This window comes from Lepidothrix coronata, unplaced genomic scaffold (genome assembly GCF_001604755.1).
Source record: "Lepidothrix coronata isolate B3197 unplaced genomic scaffold, Lepidothrix_coronata-1.0 Scaffold324, whole genome shotgun sequence".
In the NCBI taxonomy this organism is placed as follows: Eukaryota; Metazoa; Chordata; class Aves; order Passeriformes; family Pipridae; genus Lepidothrix; species Lepidothrix coronata.
The window spans coordinates 254487-278581 of record NW_016690504.1 but is presented as its reverse complement, the minus strand read 5'-3'; the positions used below and the strand labels follow the sequence as shown (position 1 = coordinate 278581).

At 49.5% G+C, this 24095-nt stretch overlaps 1 protein-coding gene across 2 annotated transcripts in view; it reads right to left on the bottom strand.

The window, feature by feature from the left end:
• Positions 1-313: 313 nt before the first annotated feature.
• NSF (N-ethylmaleimide sensitive factor, vesicle fusing ATPase) overlaps positions 314-24095 on the bottom strand; it is a 67126-nt gene continuing 43344 nt past the window's right edge. The window contains exons 10-21 of one of the 2 annotated variants that reach the window (XM_017838119.1): positions 22811-22976; positions 22199-22273; positions 19685-19872; positions 17335-17430; positions 16580-16736; positions 15128-15261; positions 13635-13701; positions 13368-13447; positions 8377-8511; positions 7473-7586; positions 2378-2433; positions 314-1997 (exon numbers count right to left, since the gene is read on the bottom strand). In XM_017838119.1, coding sequence (XP_017693608.1) covers positions 1982-1997; positions 2378-2433; positions 7473-7586; positions 8377-8511; positions 13368-13447; positions 13635-13701; positions 15128-15261; positions 16580-16736; positions 17335-17430; positions 19685-19872; positions 22199-22273; positions 22811-22976 — 1284 coding nt within the window. In that variant the 3' untranslated portion in view covers positions 314-1981. The remainder of the gene's footprint in view (positions 1998-2377; positions 2434-7472; positions 7587-8376; positions 8512-13367; positions 13448-13634; positions 13702-15127; positions 15262-16579; positions 16737-17334; positions 17431-19684; positions 19873-22198; positions 22274-22810; positions 22977-24095) is intronic. The other variant, XM_017838118.1, reaches the window with a different exon arrangement.

Below are 24095 nucleotides of genomic sequence, written 5' to 3'. Positions count from 1 at the left end.
AGTAGGCGGGATGTCACACCCAGCAGCTCACCCTGGTTTTCTAAGTGTGACACAGCCACCTCACACACACAGGGACATCCGTGGGGCTCCTCAGCTCTGCAGGGCCCAGAAAGCTCCAGAATGGGCTGGACCAGAGACCTCCCAGCCAATTCCTTGGAGACCACGGGGGGTCACTCTGTCCAGGATGGGGGTAAATTCAATCCATCCACTTGTAGGCACCCCCTGAGCACCCCCTGGCCAGTAGCACCTGGGAACAGCTCTGCTCCTCACACGCCTCAGCTCAACCAGCAGCAGACAGACAGCAGTCAGGGCATCACAAGGAGTTGTGCTTTTTATTGAATCCACTGAATGTGCAATTAAACCAGATATTTATTCATCAATATAGTTCTGGACAAAAACATGATAAGGTTTACAGCATTTACTCTGAAATATAAGTTACTGTGTGCTGCTGTCACCCGGACTGGCAGAGGGGAGGGAGGAACAAATAAATCCACAAGGTCATACACAAAATGAGAGGGAACAGCCAGCACTGGGACTCACAAGGGCATCACAACACAACAGCACTGCCAGAGAACAGAGGGGGGTGGCTGGAACACCCCCACTGCTGTGAGCACACACTGAGGACAACAGTACCTGCACTTTGGGCCTGGAAGGACGTGGAGCATCTCCTTCCCTGGACACCCCTCTGGTACCACTGCAAGCCCTTGCAGGGGCTCTGGGCAAGTTTAGGAAGCTACACTGACTCACATCTGATAAATGGCTTTGATTTCATGCCCCACCACACTGAGGTATGTGCCATGAACATTACTGAAGGAGCAGAGCCCCAGAACCAGGGGAGCCTCACGCAGCCACTGGCAGCACCTCACTGAGGCCACGTGGCTGTTGGGAAGGACCATGGAGCAAAATCTGATACATTCCTTTATTTCAGTGCAAAAACATGGCAATGCACATCTCATGCACCTGCAGAGCTTGGCTTCCTCTCTGTGTCCAAGGAGGAATTTCAACCTTTGGTAGCATGGCATGGAAATGGGATGTGAGGCTGGAGGACACCAAAGCTGCCACCCACATGAGCTCAGGAAGAGTGGGAGGTTGGAACCAGCATCTCTAAAACTGTTGTTGAATTAACAACAAGCTTTTGATGCCTTAAATACTGGATTTGGAAATTTCCTCTACTCTGATCAACATCTCCCTGCCCTCTTCCCGTCCCCAGTGCCACTGGCAGTGTCTCATGGGGCCCCAAAATACCTGGATATAAATAAAGCAGGTGCAGCATCCAGGCAGTCCTGGAGCTGGACTGCTGTGGGCACTGCCTGTGGGGTGTGGGTCTGGCTCAGAGTTCAGTGAGGGATGGGATGACACCACAAGAAAGCCTCCACCTGACCAGGATATGACAGAGCAGTGCTGCAGTGTCCCTTCACCAGACTGGCAGGTTTATTAGGAGTCAGAATCTCCTTGCCACTGCAGGAATGCTGGACACAAGTGAGCATTGGCTTCAAACTCCCAGGACATTCCCCCATGCTCAAATCAAAGGATGCAGCCTGGCTGCACAGAGACAGAAGCACAGTGTTCTAGGAGACACTTCCACATGACATCAGAATATTAAAGACAAAGAATAAAGATACTGTATTGCACTAAACATGCAGATTCCACATGGGGCTCTGGGAAATAGGGAGCATTTCACTTTGTCCAGTGTGTTGAGCACAGAAGAGTAAAGATCCCAGTGTATTTTCTCCAGGTTGGTCGCTTTTCCAGCTGTTGATCTTGCACTTGGTCCACCTTCAGTCTAGGGTAGGAACTCTTGCAAAAGAAGCCAAATCCATCAGGAAAGCATCATGCACATGTATAAAGCATCAAGCACACACTGGAACCCACTCACATGTAGCCAGGATAGATAGTGGTGTGAGCTGCCCCAGCACAGGCACTGCCCTACATGTATTAGAAAGTCATTCTCTAGGAGATGCCACTGTCCCACTGGGCTCAACTACTCCCTGTGGCACCTACAGGGAAAGAGTAGGACATCCTTCTCTCAGACAGGAGACACAAGAAATCAAAGTTCCAGATTTCAGACAAACAGCTGGATTTTAACTCGAGGAGAACCTCTTCTGATTTACTTCAGTTAATTGTGGCCCAGTATCTCATGGAAACTTTAAATCAAGGGTGAATTAAGACAGGCAGAGAATTCAGACATGCAAGTTCTCAGCTCCTTCACACCTCCCCCCTCCCAAAGTGCTGTAAGAACAGATCTGACACAGCTCTGAAAACACAGAGGGGCCAACAATGAGAGCAGATACCCCAGCACTGCAGGTTCCCCTCAGAGATGCTCATTTCTGAGCAGAAAAGGGAATTTTAAACAATGCTTTAAACTAAAAGTACTTACGTTCCTTCTTCTCTCAGAAGAGCCAAGAACTTTTTCACCCGATACTCAGGATCCATCTAAACACCAAACAAACAGGTCCATCAGTGCTGGGGCACGGGATTGTTGGTCCCCCCATGAAAGGACTCTAGGGAAGTCTTCCCTAGATTTACATCAAAATATACACTGAGTGAGGACTACAAACATTTGGACATCAGAGGCTGCTGGTTCTCAGAATCTTTGTGTTGTGTTGTAACAGTTCCTGTGTCCCAGAAACTCCAAGCTGTGTCCCCTCTGCAATCTGCACTGACATCCTGGATCTTTAACACACGGGGACAACACAGGGGATTCATTCTGGAAACATCCAGTACATGGATCTAGGCAGCTGACTGGTTGTGAGATCCCCAGCTCTGTTACCCACTTGGCAATAAAGAGGAAAGGCTCTACTAAAAAATAAAACTGGGACTTCTCCCTGGAGGAGGGAAGCAAAGTATCACCTGTGCCCTGACCTCCCTCCCGTGAGGCCAAGCACAGGCTCCACAATTCCCCCACCAGGTCTGCCATCCCCAAAGGAAAATTTCTTCTGATTCCAGGTGTGAAGAAGCCATCCATTTAAACTCCTGACTGCTGCAATGGAGGGGAGAAAATAAATGCTAACCCAGCTCAGGAGAAAATAAATCCTAACCCAACATCAGTGTCCCCAGTGATGCAGGCAGGGGACAGAGCCAGGGAGAATTTCTGCTTTGTGCTAAGAAAAGTCTGAAAATGTAAAACTTCCCAGTGCTGTGAGATGTGTCAGCAAGGCCAGGACCTCACTGCCAACTGCTGAGCTACTTTTAGATCAGAAAAATAAATTCACTGAAACAAGAGGATTTAAAGGAACTTGCTGAGGCTCTCTGAGTTATTTAACATGCAGAGGAAGGCTGGTGATGCTCAGGCCCTGGCAGAGATGAAAGGCCACCTGACACAGTGCTTGGAATGTGGAATTCCCAAGGACTGAGGGGACTGTGGCACCACATAGCTGGTGACCACAGAGGGTGTCTGCAGTGTCCCTCTGGCCTAAATCTTCTCCACAGTCTCTCCCAGTTGACACCAGGCTACAAGGGAAAGCTCATCTGTCACTGCACCAGTTCTCCCATTTCTAGGTGTGGATGTGGCACTTGGGGACATGGCTCAGTGGTGGCCTTGGCAGTGCTGGGGGAACAGTTGGACTCGAGGATCTCAGAAGGCTTTTCCAACCTCAAGGATTCTGTGATTCCATCAGAAAGGCTGGAGGCACCCTGAACACTGGTTACCTGGATGTCCCCTTTCTCTGGGGGCATTCACAGGTTCAATCCACCCTACAAGACTCAGCATGTTCTGTTAAAAACCCAACATGATCCAACACAGTTCTGTACAAACAAATATCTTCTTTTCATCCTTAGAAAACCTGTACTAAAGCCACCAGCTGAAATTCAAACTTGCCAAGGCCAGAGTTCTGCTTCCCACATTGAAGATGCTGAAGTGGCCAAGGCAAGACACTGTGTCCATAACCTGCACCGACTCCTGGGGAGGAACAGCACTTTCCTGCAGACACAGCACCTTGTCCAAAAGACTAAAGCAGGCAGCTGAAAGGTCACAAAGACTCCAACTGGACCAAATTGCTTATTAACAATGCAGGCACGAACCCCAGAGGCTGATCTGCCTGGGAAGGAGTCAGTGGAGTGCAGAGGAAGCAGGTTCCAGACTCTTGGACAGACCCTCTGGTGCCCTGTGAAAGGGGAAATGCTGCTGCCAAAGTGGGTGGGACATTTTCTGGACCACCACAGGGACTGACCCTGTGACAGAGCTCACACAGGTGAAAGGACATGGATGCTCCTTCCTGGGCAATGGAGCACCCCCAGGACATGCCCAGGAGCCCTCAGGAAACAAAGGAACTGAAGGGACTTTGTTAACCTTCAGTCCAGGGAAGGAGATCCTGCACTAAGATGTGACATTCCTGCTGGGAGTGAAGTGCTCCTGAAAACCTGCCATAAACCCCAAACTTTCAGCACGTCCAGGTAGAGCATTTGCTTTAAAGTAAATTAGGCAATATTGCAGATGATCTTTCAAAACAAGTTCCCATCTCAGTTAAGATACATAAAAGACAAACATCTTAGATTAAGTTTTATTTATGCTGATTAAGTTTTGTTTATGCTAAACAGAAGTTACCAAATCAGGAAACCCTGGAGGTGCCAAAAGGGGCTTTCTGGAACACTGCCTGGCTCATCCAGGTTCCTGCTCCAAGGAGGAGAGAGCCCTTGGGTTTGGGAGTGCTGCCAGCAAGGTCCAAGAGCAACGCCAGGCAGGGAAGGGACACAGGAGGAACCAGACCTGGAAAGAGCAGGTGTCCAGCAGCACCCAGGGCAGGGGGAAGGCACCCAGAGCACTGTGAGGGGCCCTGTGCTGCAGCCAGGGCCACTCCAAACTAAACTCCTCTGTATTCACACGGGAAATCCTGTGTGTATCCATGGATCAAAGGCCTCCATTCGAAAAAGAACATCGTCAGGACACTCAGTGTACACAGGATGGGACACTAAACACGAGCAGCTGGACATTAAAGAAGGGCAGGAACAGCAGTAAACAGAGTCTGAGGGGAATGAAGCTGCCAGAAAGTGTGGGGTTACACAGCTCATAAATGTCCCACCCAAGGCACCAGAGCAGAGCAGGCACGCCAAGAAAGGATTTTGATCCTGAGGGTCTGGTTCAGTGTGATTTTAGTCTGAAACAGTCTGGAAGTCATTGACCAGCTTAGGAATCCCTACAGAGAGCACAAGGTGGGGGTTCACTGCTCTAACAGAACAAACCCCACTGTCAAATTCAGAGAAAGACACTATATGCACATTTTTTACAAAGAATTCATTCACCATGGCATCTAATCAGCTGAATTCTGAGAAACTTCATCCATCAGTTGGAATTTTTAAGAGATTTCAGATTCAAATTTCTTTCTAAAAAGTTGTGCTCCAGCTCAGTGAAAGAAGGAACCAGTCCTGCACTGGTGCAATTGTGCTTTCCTGTAACACCCAGGCAGATCAGAGCTCCCTGTGGGTCCCAGTGCACTCAGCCCAGTGCTGTGTGTGCAGGGAGAGCCTGCCCTGCTCTCCTGTATTTATAGCAGTTCAGCAGACGGAGTCATGGAAACACCTCAGACCTTTTGGAGCAGAACTTGTTCATATTTAGCTCCCATATGCTGTTGCCTGTGCTATTACACAACCACCTGCACTGGGTGTAACAGCACAAACCACCTTCCTGCCAACCCTCCACAGCAAAGGAGACCATCAGTGGCTCTGTGGGCAGGGGCAGCAATTCATGGGACACTTGTCAGTGCATCACAAAGGGCAGAGCCACAGCTCTGTCTGTCTTCTCCCAGCCTGGCTGGTCAGGGACTCACTCACAAAACACTGGTCTGGTTAAAAAATCAATGCACCAGATCAGTTCAGCTGCACAGCCCAGGGCAGCACTATGGACAACACAGGTCACAGAATCACAGAGTATCCTGAGCTGGGAGGGACCCCCAAGGACCATCCAGTCCAACCCCTGGCCCTGCACAGACACCCCAACAATCCCCCCTGTCCCTCAGTGTTGTCCAAACCCTCCTGGAGCTCTGGCAGTCTTGGTGCTGTGCCCACTGCCCTGGGGAGCCTGGGCAGTGCCAATCACCCTCTGGGGGAAGAACCTTTTCCTGAGATCCAACCTAAACCTCCCTGACACAGCTCCAGCCGTTCCCTGGGTCCTATCCCTGCTCACAGAGAGCAGAGTTCAGAGCTGCCCCTCCAGACCCCTCGGGAGGAGCTGCAGATCCCAGTGAGGTCTGACCTCAGTCTGCTCTTCTCCACCTCATCAAGCCAAGTGACCTCAGACACTCCTTGCACGGCCCCTCCAGACCTTTCACCATCCTGTGTCCCTCTTTTGGACACTCTCTAATACCTTTATATCCTTCTGATACTGTGGCACCCAAAGTGCCCTCAGGACTCGAGCAGAGCAGAGCAGAGCAGAGCAGGCAGAGAGTGCAGCCACGGGGCCGGGCTGGGAACAGGGCTGGGGTCAGCATTCCCACCCACCTCCCAGTTCAGAACTGCCCATGATTTACAGAACCTTCTCCTTCAGCTTTGAAAACAACCAGCACTGAAGGTCAAACCAGCACCAGAACACGTCCTGTGGCAGAAGAAGGGCTCCATTGTCAGGGCTCAGGGGATGGGGCAGAGCCCGGCAGCCCCCCAAGGCCAGCACCCCTCAAATACACTTAATACATGTGAGCAATGACTTACTGACTTGCCTGTAGGTATGGAATTAAAAGCCAAGGAAGAAGAGGAAAAAGTAATCTAGATAAATGACTTTATTCCCTGAGGTGACATCCAGTCAGAGCAGATCCTCAGCGCTGAGCAAGTTTTAACAGAACTGGGAGCAGTGAACAGAGGGGGACATGACTTATCTGCTGGGAACCACATGCCTCTTCCCTTCTGCTCTGCCTCTGCGAGGAAGATCTGAGGACAGTTCACTCAGCTGCACTAAACCCATTTGATGGGAGCAGGGGGGGCCCTGGGCTGTCAGGGGAGGATTAGGGCTGCACCTCCCCCTGTGGCAGCTCCAGCACCGAGGGCTGGTGGCTCCAGGCGGGGGATGTGCAGGGGAGGGCTCAGAGCTGCATATTTCTACCCTCTGCAATTATTTTTTTTAAAGTGCTGAAAGTGGAAAATAAAGAGGAGAGCAGCTGAACAGTCTGACAGATTTATCTTCTTCAGGGAAAGAGCACATACACCTGCACAGGCACCTTCTTCTCAAAAAACCCCAGGTGATTGCTATCTGCTGGGTGGAGAGCAGAAATTCCATAAAAGGTGAGTTAATCCAACCCCTCCTGCAGCAGATGCTCTGCTCTGAAGTGCAGCTCTGAACAGCCCATGGGCACAGGGGGGATTTAAAGATCTCTGAGGACCAAGACCTGGTGATTCCTTTGTTCTGAAAATGTCTCCTCACTGCAGCTCTTTTCCCAATTAAACCAGGGCAAAGGCTCCCACCACAACTGCAGAGGAGTCTGCAGAGAAGGGGGAACCTCCAGGACCCCTCTAAGACCCCAGTCCTTCCTGCCCCAAAACATTCCTACCTGTAATGACATTTCTATCAGCATCAGCAGCTTCTTGATCCCGATCCAGACAGGCTTCCCTTTGACATTCTGTGCAATGGTGCTGCGCTCCTTGTCTTTGAAGTTACCCAGGAGCTGGGGGGGAAGAATTCAGGAAAAAGTCAGCAACAGAAGACTAACAATAGGAAAAATGGTACCTACCTCAGGAGAAAGGGAATGGGAGGCTCAGAAGGAAAATTTGCTGCAATATACCTAGACAAGGCAAAACACTGAGATTCTTTTATTCCATAAGGGTTCTTTCCATAACATCCCATACCCAACAGTTGGTGCTGTGCTTTTACACTGCATTCCAGGTTTTCTCCAGATCAGAGACTACAAGGACACAGTGGTTCAAGCCACAGGGAGTTTCCAAACCTGCTGCAGGAGCATCTGTGTCTCTCAGGCTTCGATGACATCTTCAGTGGGACAAGTTTGCCAGTTGGCAGGAAAGATTTGCCTGTTCAGTTCATTTGAACAACCTTCAGCACTCACCAAATTCCCACTTTGGCACAGAATAAGGAGCCATTAAGGGCAGGAATTTCTAAGGAACAGATAATCTCCTCAGCACCAAACACCCTCAGTGGATGCTGTTCCAGCTCCTGGGAGCTCGGCACCCTCCAGGCACACAGAGCTTAACTGTCCCAATTATATTCATTACCCACTTCCCTGCCCTCGGAATCTTTCAATCCACACCACAAACCTTTCCACCAGACCTACGGTTCTCTAACTGTGCCTTAATTTAATGCATGAAAAAGTCATTTGGAGAAGCCTTAGAACTGCTGTTAAGACACAGTGTCGAGTAGCACAACATTACCAAGCCAAGAGCCAGAATCCCTCATTTCCAGCAAATGTTGAGCTTGTTTGTTACCCCTGAACTGTTCCTCACCTCCAAGGCCTCCATGAGCTGCTCCCCCGTGGCAATGTTGGGCACATGGATGGTGGTGCTGAAGGCATTCAGCATCTCCATCTCCTGCAGGACGTCCTTGCGGCTCGTGGTGCCGATGATCAGCAGCTTCCGGCCCTGCCCGGGGAACAAGTGTCAGGAAAGGAACAACAAGAGAGCAACCAGCCCGGGGAAGCTTCAGCAAGCTACAGCTGGTAAACTGGCTGTTAAAAAACCCACTTCAAATAAAATTAACAGGATTAAATCTGTCGGCAATTGAAGGAGCCAATACCAACCACGCAAGGGCAGGATCAGATCTCAGAGTAATGGCACCAACAGGGTCCCAAAATCAGGGTGCACAGAAGCCCCACCACACTCACAGCTTTGCCACCTCACTGCTCCTTCTGAATCCAGCATTATAAATAGCTGGATCCTCATTAAATTTAAAACCCTGAGCAAACTCCCACTCCCAAAAGCTGAATTACAAATGACTTCTCGGGCAAACAGCCTGTCTTTAGGAACCTGTGGGTACAGGGAATTCTCTGTCCCTGCACAGACAGTTCCAATGGACTTCCAGCTCAGGCTTTGGAGCAGAGGCTGCTGTGAGTCCCTGAGTTCCCACTGCAGCGGGATGTACAGGCCAGTCCCACCCTGGCAGCCCCCAGGTCCCAATCCACTCTTCACACAGCAACCCTAAGTCAGCCTGAGCAATATCAGGGTTTATAAATAATGAGCAGTGAGTGGAAAACATCAACTGCCAGTACAAATCCACTGCTGCTCCCTGCTCCTGCAGAGGCCTTTCCAGTGCAATTTGCATTTCCCCACACAGGGTTCAGACACCGATCATGCCTGGCTGACGGAAGGAGCTGCTGGGACCATCAGATGGGATCAGTTCCTTTTCCATCTCAGGGAGCCCATGGGCTGGGAGGGGCCTGGCTGGCCATGGATCCCCCTCTTTTGCTGTTCGGCAGTTTGGCTGATGCTCAGAGACAAAGGGACAGTTCCAGTGCCAAACTAGAGGGTCGTTGGGCACTGACCAGGCTCCCCAAGGCTGCCAGAGCTCTGAGGGACAGGGTGGGATCGTTGGGGTGTCCTGGAGTTGGCCTTGATGATCCTCGGGGTCCCTCCCAACTCAGGACATTTTATGACTCTGTGATTCTATACAAGTTCTATATTTCAACTTCATGACACAAAACTCTGTTCATCACTGCCCGACAGCCCGAGGGGAACCAGAACACAAGGCTCACACAGACTCTGCTCCAAGCAACTGGAGCCTCAACATGGCAGTGGAGTCTCCAGTTATGGAATTTCAGCAAATCCAGGGAAGGGCAGTGAGGGAGCCGAGCTGTGCTGGGACCAAGCACTGGTGACATGATGGCTCTGTCACCCCCCAGCTGCTCCCTGTGCACCTTCATCCCTGGGTTTGGGGCCTCAGCAACTCCTCATATGGAAGGGGAGAAAACACCATTCCCCAGGTTTATGAGTATAAAGGGAACATCACTGCTGACTGGAGTGGCTTCCAATTCACACCAAGGGATGTGGAATCAGGGATGCATCTTGGATTAGATCAAACTGGGAGATTATTCCCCCCTTTACTTTCATAAATCAACAAAAGCCTCCAGCGTCCCAGCAAGGAAAGAGGCTGGGAGCAGTGAAAGGGCAGCCCCAGGAGTGGGTCTCCCTTTAAGGGAAGGAGCTGGGGGCTCAGGAGCAGTGGAAGGGCATCCCCAGAAGTGAGTGGGTCTCTCTCTGAGAGCACCTCACTCAGGCAGACATTCCCTGGCCCTGCCCAGACTGTGTGTCCCACTCCACGGGGATGCTGCTGGTGCTGCCCCTGGGATCCAATTGTTGGGAAGCAGCAGGGAAGCACATGTGAACGCTCTGTGGGGCTGGGGAGCGTCTCCAGGCCCTGTGTGACTCTCATGTAGATGAAGCAGCCCCGGCTCCGGGAGCTGCCTCTGCTCCGTTCTCAGGGAAGTGCTTTTCTCCCGCCTGGCTCCCTGCTGAGACAGCCCTTTTCAGCCTTTCCATCCCCCCAGTCCCTTCCCCTGCACAACACAGGGAAAATTCATTGAATTAAAGGCCCAAGAGAACATGGTTTATTTTCTTCTCTTCAAGCCAGTTTAGAAAAGATTTTTAATTGGTTTAAAAAAAGATGCTAAACAAAATGCAATGGTTTTCAGTCCCCTTGAACCAGCAGTAACAGATACCACTATTTAACACTGCTGAGTGGAACCACAAGCAGGAGCTGTGACTGGGAATTTAAAGCAAGCTCAGAGAGGTTTCTAGTTTATTTAAAGTCTAAAGTGTTTAGTCTCAAAAGAAAACCAGAACCTTCAAGTGTTTGCCCTTCCCACACCACGTTCCAATAATCCAGCCTCACCAGGAAGAGGGGAGCCTGGGAGGCAGCTCTCATACACCAATTCAACAGACACACACACCTCGATGCATAATTAACAACATTTCATCCCAGAAATGCTTGTCTTCCACACAGTGATTGCAGGGAGCTGTTTGCACATCAAGTCTATCCCTGCAAGTGCTGTGACACCCCAGTGAATTCCTGATCTGGGCCACAGGGATGGAGCAGCTGCAGCTGCCCCCGCTCCCACCCATTCCCTGTGGGGCTCCCACTGCTTCCATCCTGGCTCCAGGCTCTTCCAACCCACAGGAGAGCTGGAGAGGGACGTTGGACAAGGTCCAGAGGGACAGGACAAGGGGCAATGGCTTCAAACTGCCAGAGGGCAGGGATAGATGGGATACTGGGAAGGTGAGGGTGGGGAGGCCCTGGCACAGGGTGCCCAGAGAAGCTGTGGCTGCCCCTGGATCCCTGCAAGTGTCCAAGGCCAGGTTGGACAGGGCTTGGAGCAACCTGGGCTGGTGGAAGGTGTCCCTGCCCATGGCAGGGGGTTGGAATGGGTGGGCTTTAAGGTCCCTTCCAACCCAAACCATTCCAGGAACCTTTGAAATCCAGAAACCCTGAAGACCCCACTGACAGCAGTGGGGAACAGCTATTGTCTCCCCAGCACCTGCCATGGATTTCTCTCAGCACAGGGACATGCCTGGCATGTGCCAGGACACTCCATTTTCACAAGGAACCATGATCCCAGTCCCACAGAAATGTGTGGTGGTTTGACCTCATGGACCAGCACTGATGCTGCCCGTGCATTTAAAGTTTTTACCTGCCTCTCAAATTACAGCAAACCCCTGAAACAGCCATTCATTCCAAATAAACTGCTCCCCAAGGGAACTCACCATCTCAGAGGGGACTTGGGGTGTTGATTAACCCCCAGGATTATCCCCCTCATGAGTTCCTCACTTGAGCTCAAATCCCCCAAGACTCTCCATGTCCAAATTCAACCTCTTCCACAGTAAACAGTCACAGCAGAAAAGGCTTTTTCCTGCACAACTCTACCTCTTATACACAGTTTTGTTTTCTTCAGTGCAAAAGACGCCCACATGCCATGGCTATCCCAGGGAACTTACACCAAACACACCCTGCCAGCAGCACTGCAGAGCTGGGGCAGCCCAAAGGGCCCAGCTCACCCCGGCCCTGATTCCCACAGAGCCAACTCTGGACACTTAGAAAAAAAAAACCCAAACCCCCCACATGATCAATCAAACAGTGACATTTCCTCAGCAAACTCGCTCTCTACCCTCCAACAATTTATGGCTTAAGTCACCATAATATTGGCTGTCAAGGCAGAGTCTCCCAGCCCCCAGGGCACTTCAAACCCTGCTGAGAACAAATCTCTGCAACATGCACAAACTTGGCAAGTATCTGTGAGCTCCAGCCCCGTGTCCTGCTCCTGGGAGCCCCAGGTGCCAACCAAAGAGCAGCTCAGCAGCAACACACACTCACCATGGTCAAATGGACAATTTAACATTTTAAATTCCTTCAAAAACTGAACCAAATCAAGTCCTATTTTCCCTACTGATTTATGGGAACAATCACGCCCTGGCACTGTGGAATACCCAGCAATAGGTCAATGATTCCATGAGATTCTGGGATCAGAAATGGCTGTGCTGTTGCACACAGGCAGCTGCTCTGTTCCAACCATGTGATAAAACTTGGATTCTGTTATGTCACAGACTTCACGTGGCCTAGAAAGCTCACTGGGAAGATCTTTGTTCTCCCAGGCTGACAGTCACACAGGGAACTCAGGGCCTGTGGCACTACAGTTTCGTTCAAAGTCCTGTATTTGAAAGGTCTTTTCACCAATCTCTCTAATGAAAACAACGCTCACACACAGGTTGCTGTGCCAAGATATTAAACATGACAAAAATTTGACTTCATCCAGGCTGAGTTTTGCTGCTTTTTCCTGACACCAACTTTCAAGGTGTTCCTGTTACAGTGTTATTTATTCATGCAGATTCTCTCACACACAGAGCAGAGATCCATTGAACAACAGGGAAATGGCAAACAAGAAAGGAGGCCCTGCCTGCCTGTCTCGTCCAGGGTGAGCTGCAGAACCCTCAGCACTTGGGATGTTCTTAAATCTCATCGAGGCACAAAGTGCAAACAGGACCAGCATGAGAGGCACTTCCTCAAACACTGTAATTAACACCTGATAATTTCAAGTTAAGAACAAATAAAACCCCTGACAACCACAATCACAGATCACAGAGAAATCGATTTATAAACAGGGAGGGAGCACGTGGCTGAGCCAGGGGTTGGTCTGGCCCAAACAGCTCCTCAGAGAACAGGCAGCTGGAATGTTTCAGCTTTACATGGTGAAGCTTTCATGGGTTTCCTTAGTCAGTATTTTTAGGACTGATTGCAGAAGATTCAGCCCTCAGTAATTAGATATTTCAAGTTGAATCCTTTGTGGTTATCCCAGAAATGTCCAAGTGAATGAAGAGCAGCAGGCTGGGATTAACATGACTGACTCAGAGACAAAGGCACTCGTACCACTGGCAGCACAGCAGCTCTCAGCACACACAGAGCTCCCCCTGTCCCAGTTCCTACAGGAACAGGGCATCTCACTCTGCCTTACCTGAGGGGGGGCCTTCTTCAGCAGCACAAGCAGGGCTTGCAAGACCAGATTGGAGAACCGAGGTCCAATGGGGACATAATCTGAAAGGAAAAACGCACTTTAATGCCCACGAAGCAGATGCACATCTAAGCCACTTCACCATATCAAAACCAGCCCAGTGCTCCCAAAGGAAATGGTTCCAGACCACCTCCAGTTTGCAGTGTTTCAATATGGCAAATCTGCCAGCATTCCAGCAGCAGCCAGCACAGCTCCCCCTCCCTGACTCACCCAGAAGGCGCTCGATGTCATCCACGACCACACAGCTGAGCTGGGACTTGTAGGCATCATCAAAGATCTGCAACCAGCAAAATGCCTCAATGTTAAACTCAGCAACAGAACTACAACAGCCATGGCCAGACCTGCTGGGGTGGCTTCAGTAAATATGGCAGCACTGAGAGGAATAAACTGAGAATGAAAAGAAGAACCCAGAGAGCAGGCTCTGCCTGCATTCAATAAAGCACTGCCAGCTCCCCAGAGGCAGAGCTGTTCTGCTCCTTTACCCCACCTCTGCAGAAAGCAGCTGCTCTGAGGTTCATTGTAAGCAAGGGACAAACCAGCACCATTACTGCTTTTTGGAGCTGGGGCAACACTGATAATATAATACATACACAGGTCCCCCACAACTGTACCACAATTGTGGAGCTTTTCTCCTCAGGCTGCATGTTGGTTACTCTGCAGGGAGAAGGGACCGACGTGGGTATGGACTGAGGCTCCACATGCCCTTTCTGGAGCAGCAGTGTCCTGCCCAGCTTGGGATGGCAGCAGGAGGCAGCACTAAGGACAGCAGTGGTGCTGCAGCCCAGCCTCCAGCAAACCCTGACTCCAGTGAAATCCAGAAGGCTCCTTTTGGAATCTAAGTCACAAACCGGGCCCCCAGTTATGAGCACGTTGCTTCTCTTAAGCACCTTCCCTCCCTTAGAATCTCTACAGCTCTGCATCAAACTGATCTGAGTTACATTCCACTCAAGGCTTCATTCAGTGTCACTCAGCCTGAAGAGTGAGTGCTGGCCTGGTTCAGTAAATGAAAATGTTCAACTTGTTCACATTCCCTGCTCCCCAGGTTGTTAGAATTCTTGTTTAACTATGGGCTACCACCTCAAATCTGTTCTCAGTCTCATTCAGGCAGGATCTATTCTCTCCAAGTGCACCCTAAGCTGTTCCTGCCCTCACAGACAGAGCTCCAGAGCTGCTCATCCCAGGTCTGTTCTGCTCCATTGTCAGCCAGGATCACACCAGACCCAGCTGGGACAGAGCCTGAAACGTTCCCTGAGACACCCAGTGCCACAAAAACATTATTGCAAGGCACTGGAGTGACAGGACAAGGGGGAATGGCTTTAAGCTGTAGGAGAGTAGATTTAGATGGGATATTGGGAAGAAATTCTTCCCTGTGAGGGTGGGGAGGCCCTGGCACAGGGTGCCCAGAGAAGCTGTGGCTTCCCCTGGATCCCTGGAGGTGTCCAAGGCCAGGTTGGACGGGGCTTGGAGCAACCTGGGCTAGTGGAAGGTGTCCCTGTCCATGGCAGGAGGTGGCACCGGATGAGCTTTAAGGTCCCCTTCAACCCAAACCATTCTACAATTTTATGATTCACTCAATTTTATAAATAAATATATGCACAGGAATTTTGGATCCAGAGAAAGCAGAAAACACCATCACACCTTTCCCTCCCTGAGAGAACCCAGAACTGGGCTGTGATCAGGCAGAGAGCAGGACCTGTACTTACCTTCTTCATGGCCTGGCACTTGGCTGTTTCAGAAAACCCAATCATCTTATCTGGAGAACAGATCTTGATAAAGGGGAAGTTGGATTCTTCAGCTATTTTTGCTGCTAGAGCAGTTTTCCCACTGTGAGGGGGACCTGAGACAAAGGACAAGCAATGAATAAACAAGGGAGAAAGCAGCTCTGGCAATGCTCAGTGTGGATGACACTTTTTAATCCCATCCAGAGGTATCTGCAGTTTGAAACGATCTCTCCTTCTACTTGCAGAAGGAACACACAGACTCCTGGGCCAATCCAATCCAATCCAATCCAATCCAATCCAATCCAATCCAATCCAAATCCAATCCAATCCAAATCCAATCCAATCCAAATCCAAATCCAATCCAATCCTCCAGACAATGGCAATTAATAGAACTATTTAAGCACATGCAGACTGATTTGCCATAAAACCATAAGAGGACATTACATTTTTTGTAGGACTGGCCACTGCACCAAAATCAGTGAGTTTGTGTTTTGGAGAAACTTCTTGAACTGTGTTTATGTCCCTTTTCTAAACATGATTGCTGCTGGTATTGTGGCAAACAAGTCAGTAGCAGGAACACCAGGGAAATAGTGACAAAGACAATTTGATTTTGGCCTGAACTCACACCAGGATAATTCAGAGACCAAAGACATCTGAATCCATGCAGCCAACACAGACTAATTTGAGGGGCCAGAAGGAATTGCACACAGGACACGTGCTGGTCACAAACACAGAATTATCCAGGGGGTCTACTCAGGGTTAGTTCCACTAAGCAACAGTGGTCATCCACCTTTCAGGAAAATGAAGAGGGAAGAGCTAAATACCAAATTCTACTCCAACACCTGTAACGCAGATACTGGAACCAGTTTCCAGCACCTGGAAACTCTCCATAGTCACTAACAATCTGGATAAAGGGAAATCCACCTCTGGCTGACAGAGACACCTAAATCTGGCTGTTGGAACTCAGCTAATTACACTGATGAGCTCTCCAGTGACTTCAAAGAGAATTTAGACAACTGACTCAGCCAGAGACACCTCCACTGTAAAACAGGCAGGTTATGAACTGGTACATTTTGGTCATTAATTGGTACATTTTGGTTATTAACTGGTGCATTTTGATTATTAACTGGGTACACTTCTTCTCCCTTGTTCCAAACACAGGATTTCACACAGAATCACAGAACCAACTAGGTTGGAAAAGACCTCTGAGATCAAGTCCAATTTCTGACCTAAATTTCCTCCAGCTGAGGAGCCAGTTTCAACGTCTGAAGCAACTTCAGCCAAGCAAACTGAAAGAGCCCCATTCCCTTTCTCCCCCCATGTGCTTCCTACACATCCCAGTACAGGACAGAACAAGCACCCAGGTGGGCAGGTGAGAGCAGCAGTTTAGAGGAGTCCCTTGGGGTTTTCCCATGGCTCTGCCCCCGGCTGTACCTTCCAGGAGCACGCTGACCAGGGGAGTGCGGTCGCTGTTCTTCGTCTGCTGAACCAGCAGCTCCCCATCGTCCAACACCCTCGTCACAGGGTCCCCCCACTTGATGATCCCGTTCATGATGTAGCTGGCATAGTCCTCCTGGTTGGTTCCAAATGCCTGGATAAAAGAAGGAACATTTCTTTTACCAAAAAGTGCTGCATCACATCAGAAAACCCATGAAACAATTAAGCATCACCAAAATGACCAAGGCCAAGGCCCTGGAAGATGCTGAAGTGAGACGGTCAGACCCACTGGTGACTCACAGCATTCCAGCTGAACACAGGTGCAGACCAGGCACGTTTAGAAACGTCTTTTCATACGCCCTCACAACCAACTCTAGTCAGTGCAAGTTGCCAGTGGGTTCTGACTTCACACTGTGTGAAGACAATTCTCAAAAATGAGGCTTAAACCTCTTCCTGCAGCCCATATTAAAGCTGTCACCCAGGAACTGAGAGAGGCCTAAAGGGGAGAGAGTACATATGGCAAGGAGAAGAAATCCTGAGTTGTTCTTTATGTGTTCTTTTATTTTTTATGACTCTCCAGAAGCAACAGGCACAAACAGAGCCTCAGAGGCTCTGTCACCCTTCTGTCACCCCTCCAAGCAGGGCACTGTCAGCCCTGGGGCACCACTGCCTGTCTGATCCCAGCAGGAATCTGCTCTCCCCACCATGAGCTGCACTGGGGGCTGTCCCAGGACTCACACATTCCCACTCACCGGTTTGATGTCGTTCTCCAGGGATGCAAAGAAGTCTCCCCTGGTCACACGGAGGCTCTCAGCCTTCTCCATGTCCACTTCCACTTTATTGCTGGCCTAAAAAGGCAAGCAAAGGCACTGAGGAGCAGCAGGACCACACAGACCCCTCCTCATCTTCCCTGCACAGACCCAGCCCTGCTGGAGCCAAGCTCAGCTCCCAGAGCCACATCCAGCCCCACAATGTCAGCAAGGAACTGTTGGGCACTGGGGGTTCACAGCAGGAGGGGCCATGCACTGCTTCACTGTGTTCTTATTGTCCTGGGAAGGCTTCAGGTGCAGAAAACTGGATACTCCATTCTCCTGTTAAATGAGTAGGGAATGATCAAGCAGCTGAGCAGTAACAGACTTTGGAGAATCCTTCAGGATTTGACATTGATAATCATTCCCCCCCCGTGGAAATCCTTGGCCTTGATTCTGCTTTGTCTGGGACCTGTAATAATGTTGTGTGTCAGGGCAGAGTTGAATGCCCTCAAACTTTTAGTTTTCCCTTTAAGCAGATTAGCAGGAATGCTCCACTAAAACCAAGGGAGGGATTCCAGCTGGGGAATCACTGGAGCCATAACTGTGAAGGGCTTTGGGCAGCACTCAGGAATTACATGGATTCATCCACAGAATCCCAGGTTGGAAAGGGCCTCAAGGATCATCTTGGCAGAAGCACAGTCAAGACAGGATGGCCCAGCTAAATCTCAAAAGTCTCCAATGCTGGAGAATCCACCACTTGCCAGGGGAGATCATTCCAAAGGCTGATGGTTCTCATTCTGAAAAACTTTCCTTGTGTGTCCCATTGGAATCTCCCCAGGATGTACCTACTGCCCCTCACCTTTTCCATGGGACTCCTTGGAAAAAAGGAAGTTCTGTGAATCTTGTAACACCTCCTGCTTCCCCCAGGAGTGTAACAGCCCTACATGATCTGATTGTTCAGGAAGTGAACATTTGGGCTTTCAAGGGGTTTCCTGGAAGGCAGAGCCACCTCCACCACCTTTGCCTAAGGCCTAAAATAAGTTTAACCCTCAAAGATGTGTCTCAGCCCCCCTCTGGCCAGGATGACCCACAAGAACACACAGTACACGTGGGCATGGGAAGGAAAGAATAATAATAACAAAAATAATGACATGATGCTTGTCCTGTAGGGCAGCAAATGCAGCCCCTAAAGAGCAGCCACAGAATCCAGCCTGGCCAAACCCTCTGTGTCAAACACACACCTACAACCAGAGAATGGCTGAAAGGAGTCCCTTCTCCCAAAAACACCCACCAAGCAGAAACACAGGATGCCAAATATATCAGCCAAGGGATCTTTAGTACAGGTGATCACTTTGGGGCTTTGCAGAGGGAAGTGAAGGTGCTTGAAACACTTTTAACATATTCCTGAACTTGTTTGAATGCTTAAAACCAGGGGAGCTCTCACCTCCCCGGCCTTCCATGAGTTCTGTGTTTTAATTTTTCACACTTTGAGAGATAATCAGAAGAGTTTAAATGATTCAGAAGACCCTGATCAAATGCCCCTTCGTTTTCCATTTGTCTCTCACTTCTCACAGGTGCTTCTGAAAACTAGGTCAGGCCTATGATGTATATTTTAAATTTTCAGTACATGTAGGAGAGAATAAAGTACCTTAGTGCATCATTTGGCTGAAAACATCTTCAGAATAAATAATATTATCCAAAAATACTATGTCAAAGTGTTTGAAAAGCAAAACAAAGCGTGGCTGCTTCCCATGTGGAATACAAATCCATATATTACTGGGATGTCAATCACAACCCAACCCAAAGGAAGGGACTGCTCTTTCCCATTTGCACAAGGCCATCTTCCCTTCTCCCACATGACATCCTGGCACAACAGGGAATGTATCAAAACACCAGCAGTCCCCAGACTCACCCAAAACTCAAGCACTGAGAAGACATCAACTACCAGCACAATTAATTATTCAAGGAAAATGTTTTGCCTGCAAAGGGATGAAAATCTGTCCAGAGGTGCTGATTATTTTTCTTTTTAGACAGAACACAAGAAAATGAGAAAGTGTTGATGTTTGCAGTTTTTTGCTACAGGAGACACTAACTTTTCAAGTGCTATGGTTATACAAGAATAATTAGCAGAAAGAGTCTTTTTTCCTGTAGAAAGAGCACTCCCAGGAGATATAAATGTTTAACCACCAAATGATTTCTCACTCACTTCAATCAAGATGTGATTTGCTTTCCTCACATTCAAGGCTGAGCAGATTTTTACTGATCAAGAACTGATTTTACTGAACATTCAAGATTCCAAACATAACTATTTTCCCTTTTTTTTGCCCCAGAGAGAGATGACAGGACTGACCTTGATGTGTCTGTTCATGGCAGTGGACTGAGCAGCTCGAACCAAACCTTCCAGCTCAGCACCACTGAAGTTCTTGGTCTCCACTGCCAGCTCTGCAATGTCCACGTCCTCAGCCAGCAGCTGGTGCTCCCTCATCCTCACCGTGTGGATGTGGAGGATCTGGAACCGGCCCTTCTCATCTGGCAAGCCTGGCATTGTAACAGAGCACACAGCAACACCTCAGCACAGCACTGCAAACAACCCTGCCCCTCTCCTCAGTGTCCCTCCAGAGGCCCCTTCTCACCATGGGCAATCCACACTCAGTCACAATATCTGATCATGCTTCTCCTTGGAGAACCTTCAACCACAAACCTGACCAGCGTGAAACCAAACCAGGGGGAAAACACACGAGGTTTACTCTCTTCCAAGGGCTCCTCCAAGTTACTGCTCTCACACTTCCACACCAGGAATTCACCTTACACAGTGTGCCCATTCCCTTGGCATCCCTTAATCCTGCTCCCACCTTGCAATTACCATGGAATGGTTTGGGTTGGAAAGGACCTTAAAGCCCATCCAGTCCCACCCCTGCCATGGCCAGGGACACCTTCCACCAGCCCAGGTTGCTCCAAGTCCTGTCCAACCTGGCCTTGGACACTTGCAGGGATCCAGGGGCAGCCACAGCTTCTCTGGGCAACCTGTGCCAGGGGCTCCCCACCCTCCCAGGGAAGGATTCCTTCCCAACATCCCATCTAACCCTGCCCTCTGTCCATTACAAGTCACTGCTCCTTTCCTGTCACTACAGGCTCTTGTAAAGTCTGTTCTGTTCCTTTATCCCTGAGTGTCCTTTCCCAGAGGGTCCCATCCACTAATTACTGAATCAACTGAAAGTCTGCTCTCCTAAAATCCAGGGCCTTGATTTCCCTCTTCACCTGGTCCACATTGTTCTTATAAAATGTTCCTTTTCTTCAATTGAAGTGATCATTCCCCACTTAGCCACTTAGCAAGTACTTTCTGAAACACAGATAATGGAAGATACAGAAAAACCTTTTCTTAAATGAAATCATAACCAGTCAGTCTGGCACATCATCCTGGCAAAGCCCCACTCTTCTCAGCTCACCTTCCATTCTTCCTTCCCAGCCTTTGCTCCAAGGACTTGATATTTGCACTGATTAGTTTGTGCTGAGGGGATGTGGAAAGACATTTTAAAATGTGCACAGTCCCCAGCACTGTTCAGTCCTTGTCACCTGATCGTTTATTCCAGGGATGCCTGGCTCAGTCCCTGGAGTTTATTGAATTTAATTCACTTTTGTCAACCAAAGATGCAGGTCCTGCACCTGCAGTACAACCCACCTCACCTGCACTCCCTAATAACTGCTGGGCATTTACTTGTTTGTAAGTATGAGACTGACAGTTCCAACTTCACCTGCCACTCTGGCATGACACCATAGGGGTTTTAGGGTTATATGGACATTTTCAACTAATTTTCTGCAATTGAAAAGAAACAAAACACGTTAATACTCATGACTTTGCCTGTTCTGGTTTTTCACTTGCTACAGTTTGAGTGTTTTTACAGCACCAATGCCCAGCTCAAAACACAGACAGGATGTTGTGACATCTGTGTGTCTGTGCAGGACTGGTGGAAATGTTTTAGGAGCTATTCCAAACTCCACATCTGAAACTGCATTTTCAATCTCTAACTTAAAACACAGATTTTGACCAATTTGAGTTTTTCACTGCAAAACAGGATCACTGAGCTTTTCATCAGTTCCAGGCTGTTCTCTACTCAAACTTTCTGCACTGAACTGTCACCTCAGCACTGAGCCCCCAAGGCCAGGCCCTCTTTAGACTTCAGCACGATCCTCAGTGATCACACTGATCTCAAATGCAAAGTCAGTGGCTTGTTTTCATGAATCTAAGATGATCTGGGCTTAATTTCTTTAAAAGCCTACATTATCAGATATTCCCTAATTTAATCTGCACAGCCTGAGGCAGATGTGTACAGTTACAAAGGTCAGACAGCTCTTTTTCAGTCACCAGATGAAATGGCAAACAGAGCTTTTGGCTCACCTTGAGTTCTGCTGGAAATCCAGACCTGCTGATTCCAGAAGCCACAGCAAGTGCTGGATAAAGTCTGCAGTTCCTGCAGTGGAAGTCACCACTGTCACCTCACGCAGATGAAATGCTCTGCACTTCCTCAAGCCCAGAACTGCTCACACACTTTTCCTGCCTGCTCTGCCAGTTCAACAGCTCCACAACTTCCACCCAGGAATGATCTGGTGCCATGATTTGGCTCCTTTCATTCACGCAAGAGATTCACGGTCCTGCCTACCCAGACCTGCCCGTTCTGCTGGACAGAGACTGAGATCAGGTGTACCAGTAGGAAAGTCCAAAATGGTCCAAAATATTCTGGAGGGAGCTGCATGAGGTTCAGCACCTGAGCCACCCTGGTCAGCTGTTCCCATTATGATCTGTATTTGCAATTTGTACCTACTGTAGGTACATGGAGTTTAGGAATTGGATCTGCAGTGTCCTTACCGATCTCCATCTTCACCTCCAGCCTCCCTGGCCTCAGCAGAGCCTCATCAATCAGGTCAGGTCTGTTGGTCATTCCTAAGTTCAAAGTTAAAAACAAAACAAGTGTTATCTGAGCTTAATAAGTGGGTCTCCACCCCCTGGTACAGCCCACAGAGCTATGGAGGTACCTCAAAGAGCCTCAAGAAAACAGACAGAAGACACCCATTGAGTGTTGGGAAAGTCATGCCCTGAGGGAGAGCCAGGGCTCAAACCCATGCTGGTGGCTGCATCTCCCTGTCCTTGGGATTACCCAGGGCTCCTGCAGCAGGACAACCAGCCAGCACAGCTGGAACAGCCCCCCACTCCTTCACAGGCCAAGACACCAATGTACATCAATGCTTGCAGGTTTTCTTAGACTCTGAAACACTCCTTATGAAAAGCTACAGGAGGAATTGCTGAAAGCAGCGATCTGATGTCACAGCACCACCTCCCTTCAAACCTGCTGCTCCCACAGCAGCCACTCCCTTTGGATCAGCCCAGCCAGGCCCAACACCAGCAGCAGTAACTCAGCTGCAAGGAGGAGAACCCCAGTGGTGCTCCAGCAGCCCCCAGGCAGAGGGAGGACCGTCCTACCGATGACCAGGATGTTGTTGAGCTGCTCCACGCCGTCGATCTTGGAGAGCAGCTGGTTCACCACGGTGTCGTGCACGCCAGTGCTCCCGGCCATGCTGCCCCTCTGCTTGCAGATGGCGTCGATCTCGTCGAAGATGATGATGTGCACCCCACTGTTGGCTCCCAGCTGGGGGAGAGATGTGTCAGGAGTGTCACCACTCACACCGAGAGCGACACCAACACAACAGGGCCCTCCCGGCAAGCTCAGCCACACAGGGACAACACTGACACCTCCGTGTGTGTTTGGCATCCCCCGGTACCTGTGGGTGTGTCTGACCCTTCCCATCCTGCCCATCTCCAAACCAGGGTGGGTGGTGGGCTTTGCCCAAACTTAGGATTTCACAGCTGACACCGCTTTCAAGGAAGAGCACTAAACTGGACAAGCAGTGCCAAGCCCAAAGCTGGAAAACAAAAGGTCCCAGCACTCAGCAGCTGGGGAAACCCTCTGAGAGAGATGGAGAACAAGGCATGTCCGAGGAGGGAGGGCTGCACCAGTGTGGGAATACCCCAGGCTGGACTGAAGTTAGTAAATACACAGCTTGCCAGAGCAGCTTTGTTCTCAGTATTTTTAAGGAGCCCAGACAGTCCCTGCCAGTCAGGCCCAGAACTGCTGCTTCCAGGTTCACCCAGAGGTGAGGCAGTTGCAGATGGTAAGAGAACAGGATACTTTTTGTGACCGTGTTATGAAGCTTCTTCCCTTCAAATTCCACCTGTAAAACATCTTTTGTGGCCAGGGCAGCCCATGTTAACAGTGGGTGAATGTGCTGGCCCTGGCAATGTGCCCCAGACACGCTCATTACAGTCCCAACCTTTCGGAGACCTTTCTAATCTCCCGGCCTGTCATCGGCCCCATCCCCTCCGGCCAATATCCAGGGGATTTTAACAGGTGTGTTATTGCAAAGGGAAAGAGCTCTCAGAGATACTGCAACAACCACAGAGGAGATTGCTCACGTGGCTCTGGGTTACCACACAAAGCTGACTGACTGAGTGACTGACTAATAAACCTTTTGCAGAAGAAATTACATAATTTCAAGCCACCACCAAAATCTGTGTCTTGTGAGCGTGAATAAAATTAAAGGATCCTTTGCTAATGACTTCTGAAAAGACTCCCCTGTACTTAACCGTGACTTGCCTGACATGTTAATGTATCAGAAAATCCATCAAGATTAAGTGATTCACAACAGAGAAAAATTACCACGGTACATGTGAAATAAGCATTTACACCTTGAAACTAAAGACTGCGTTT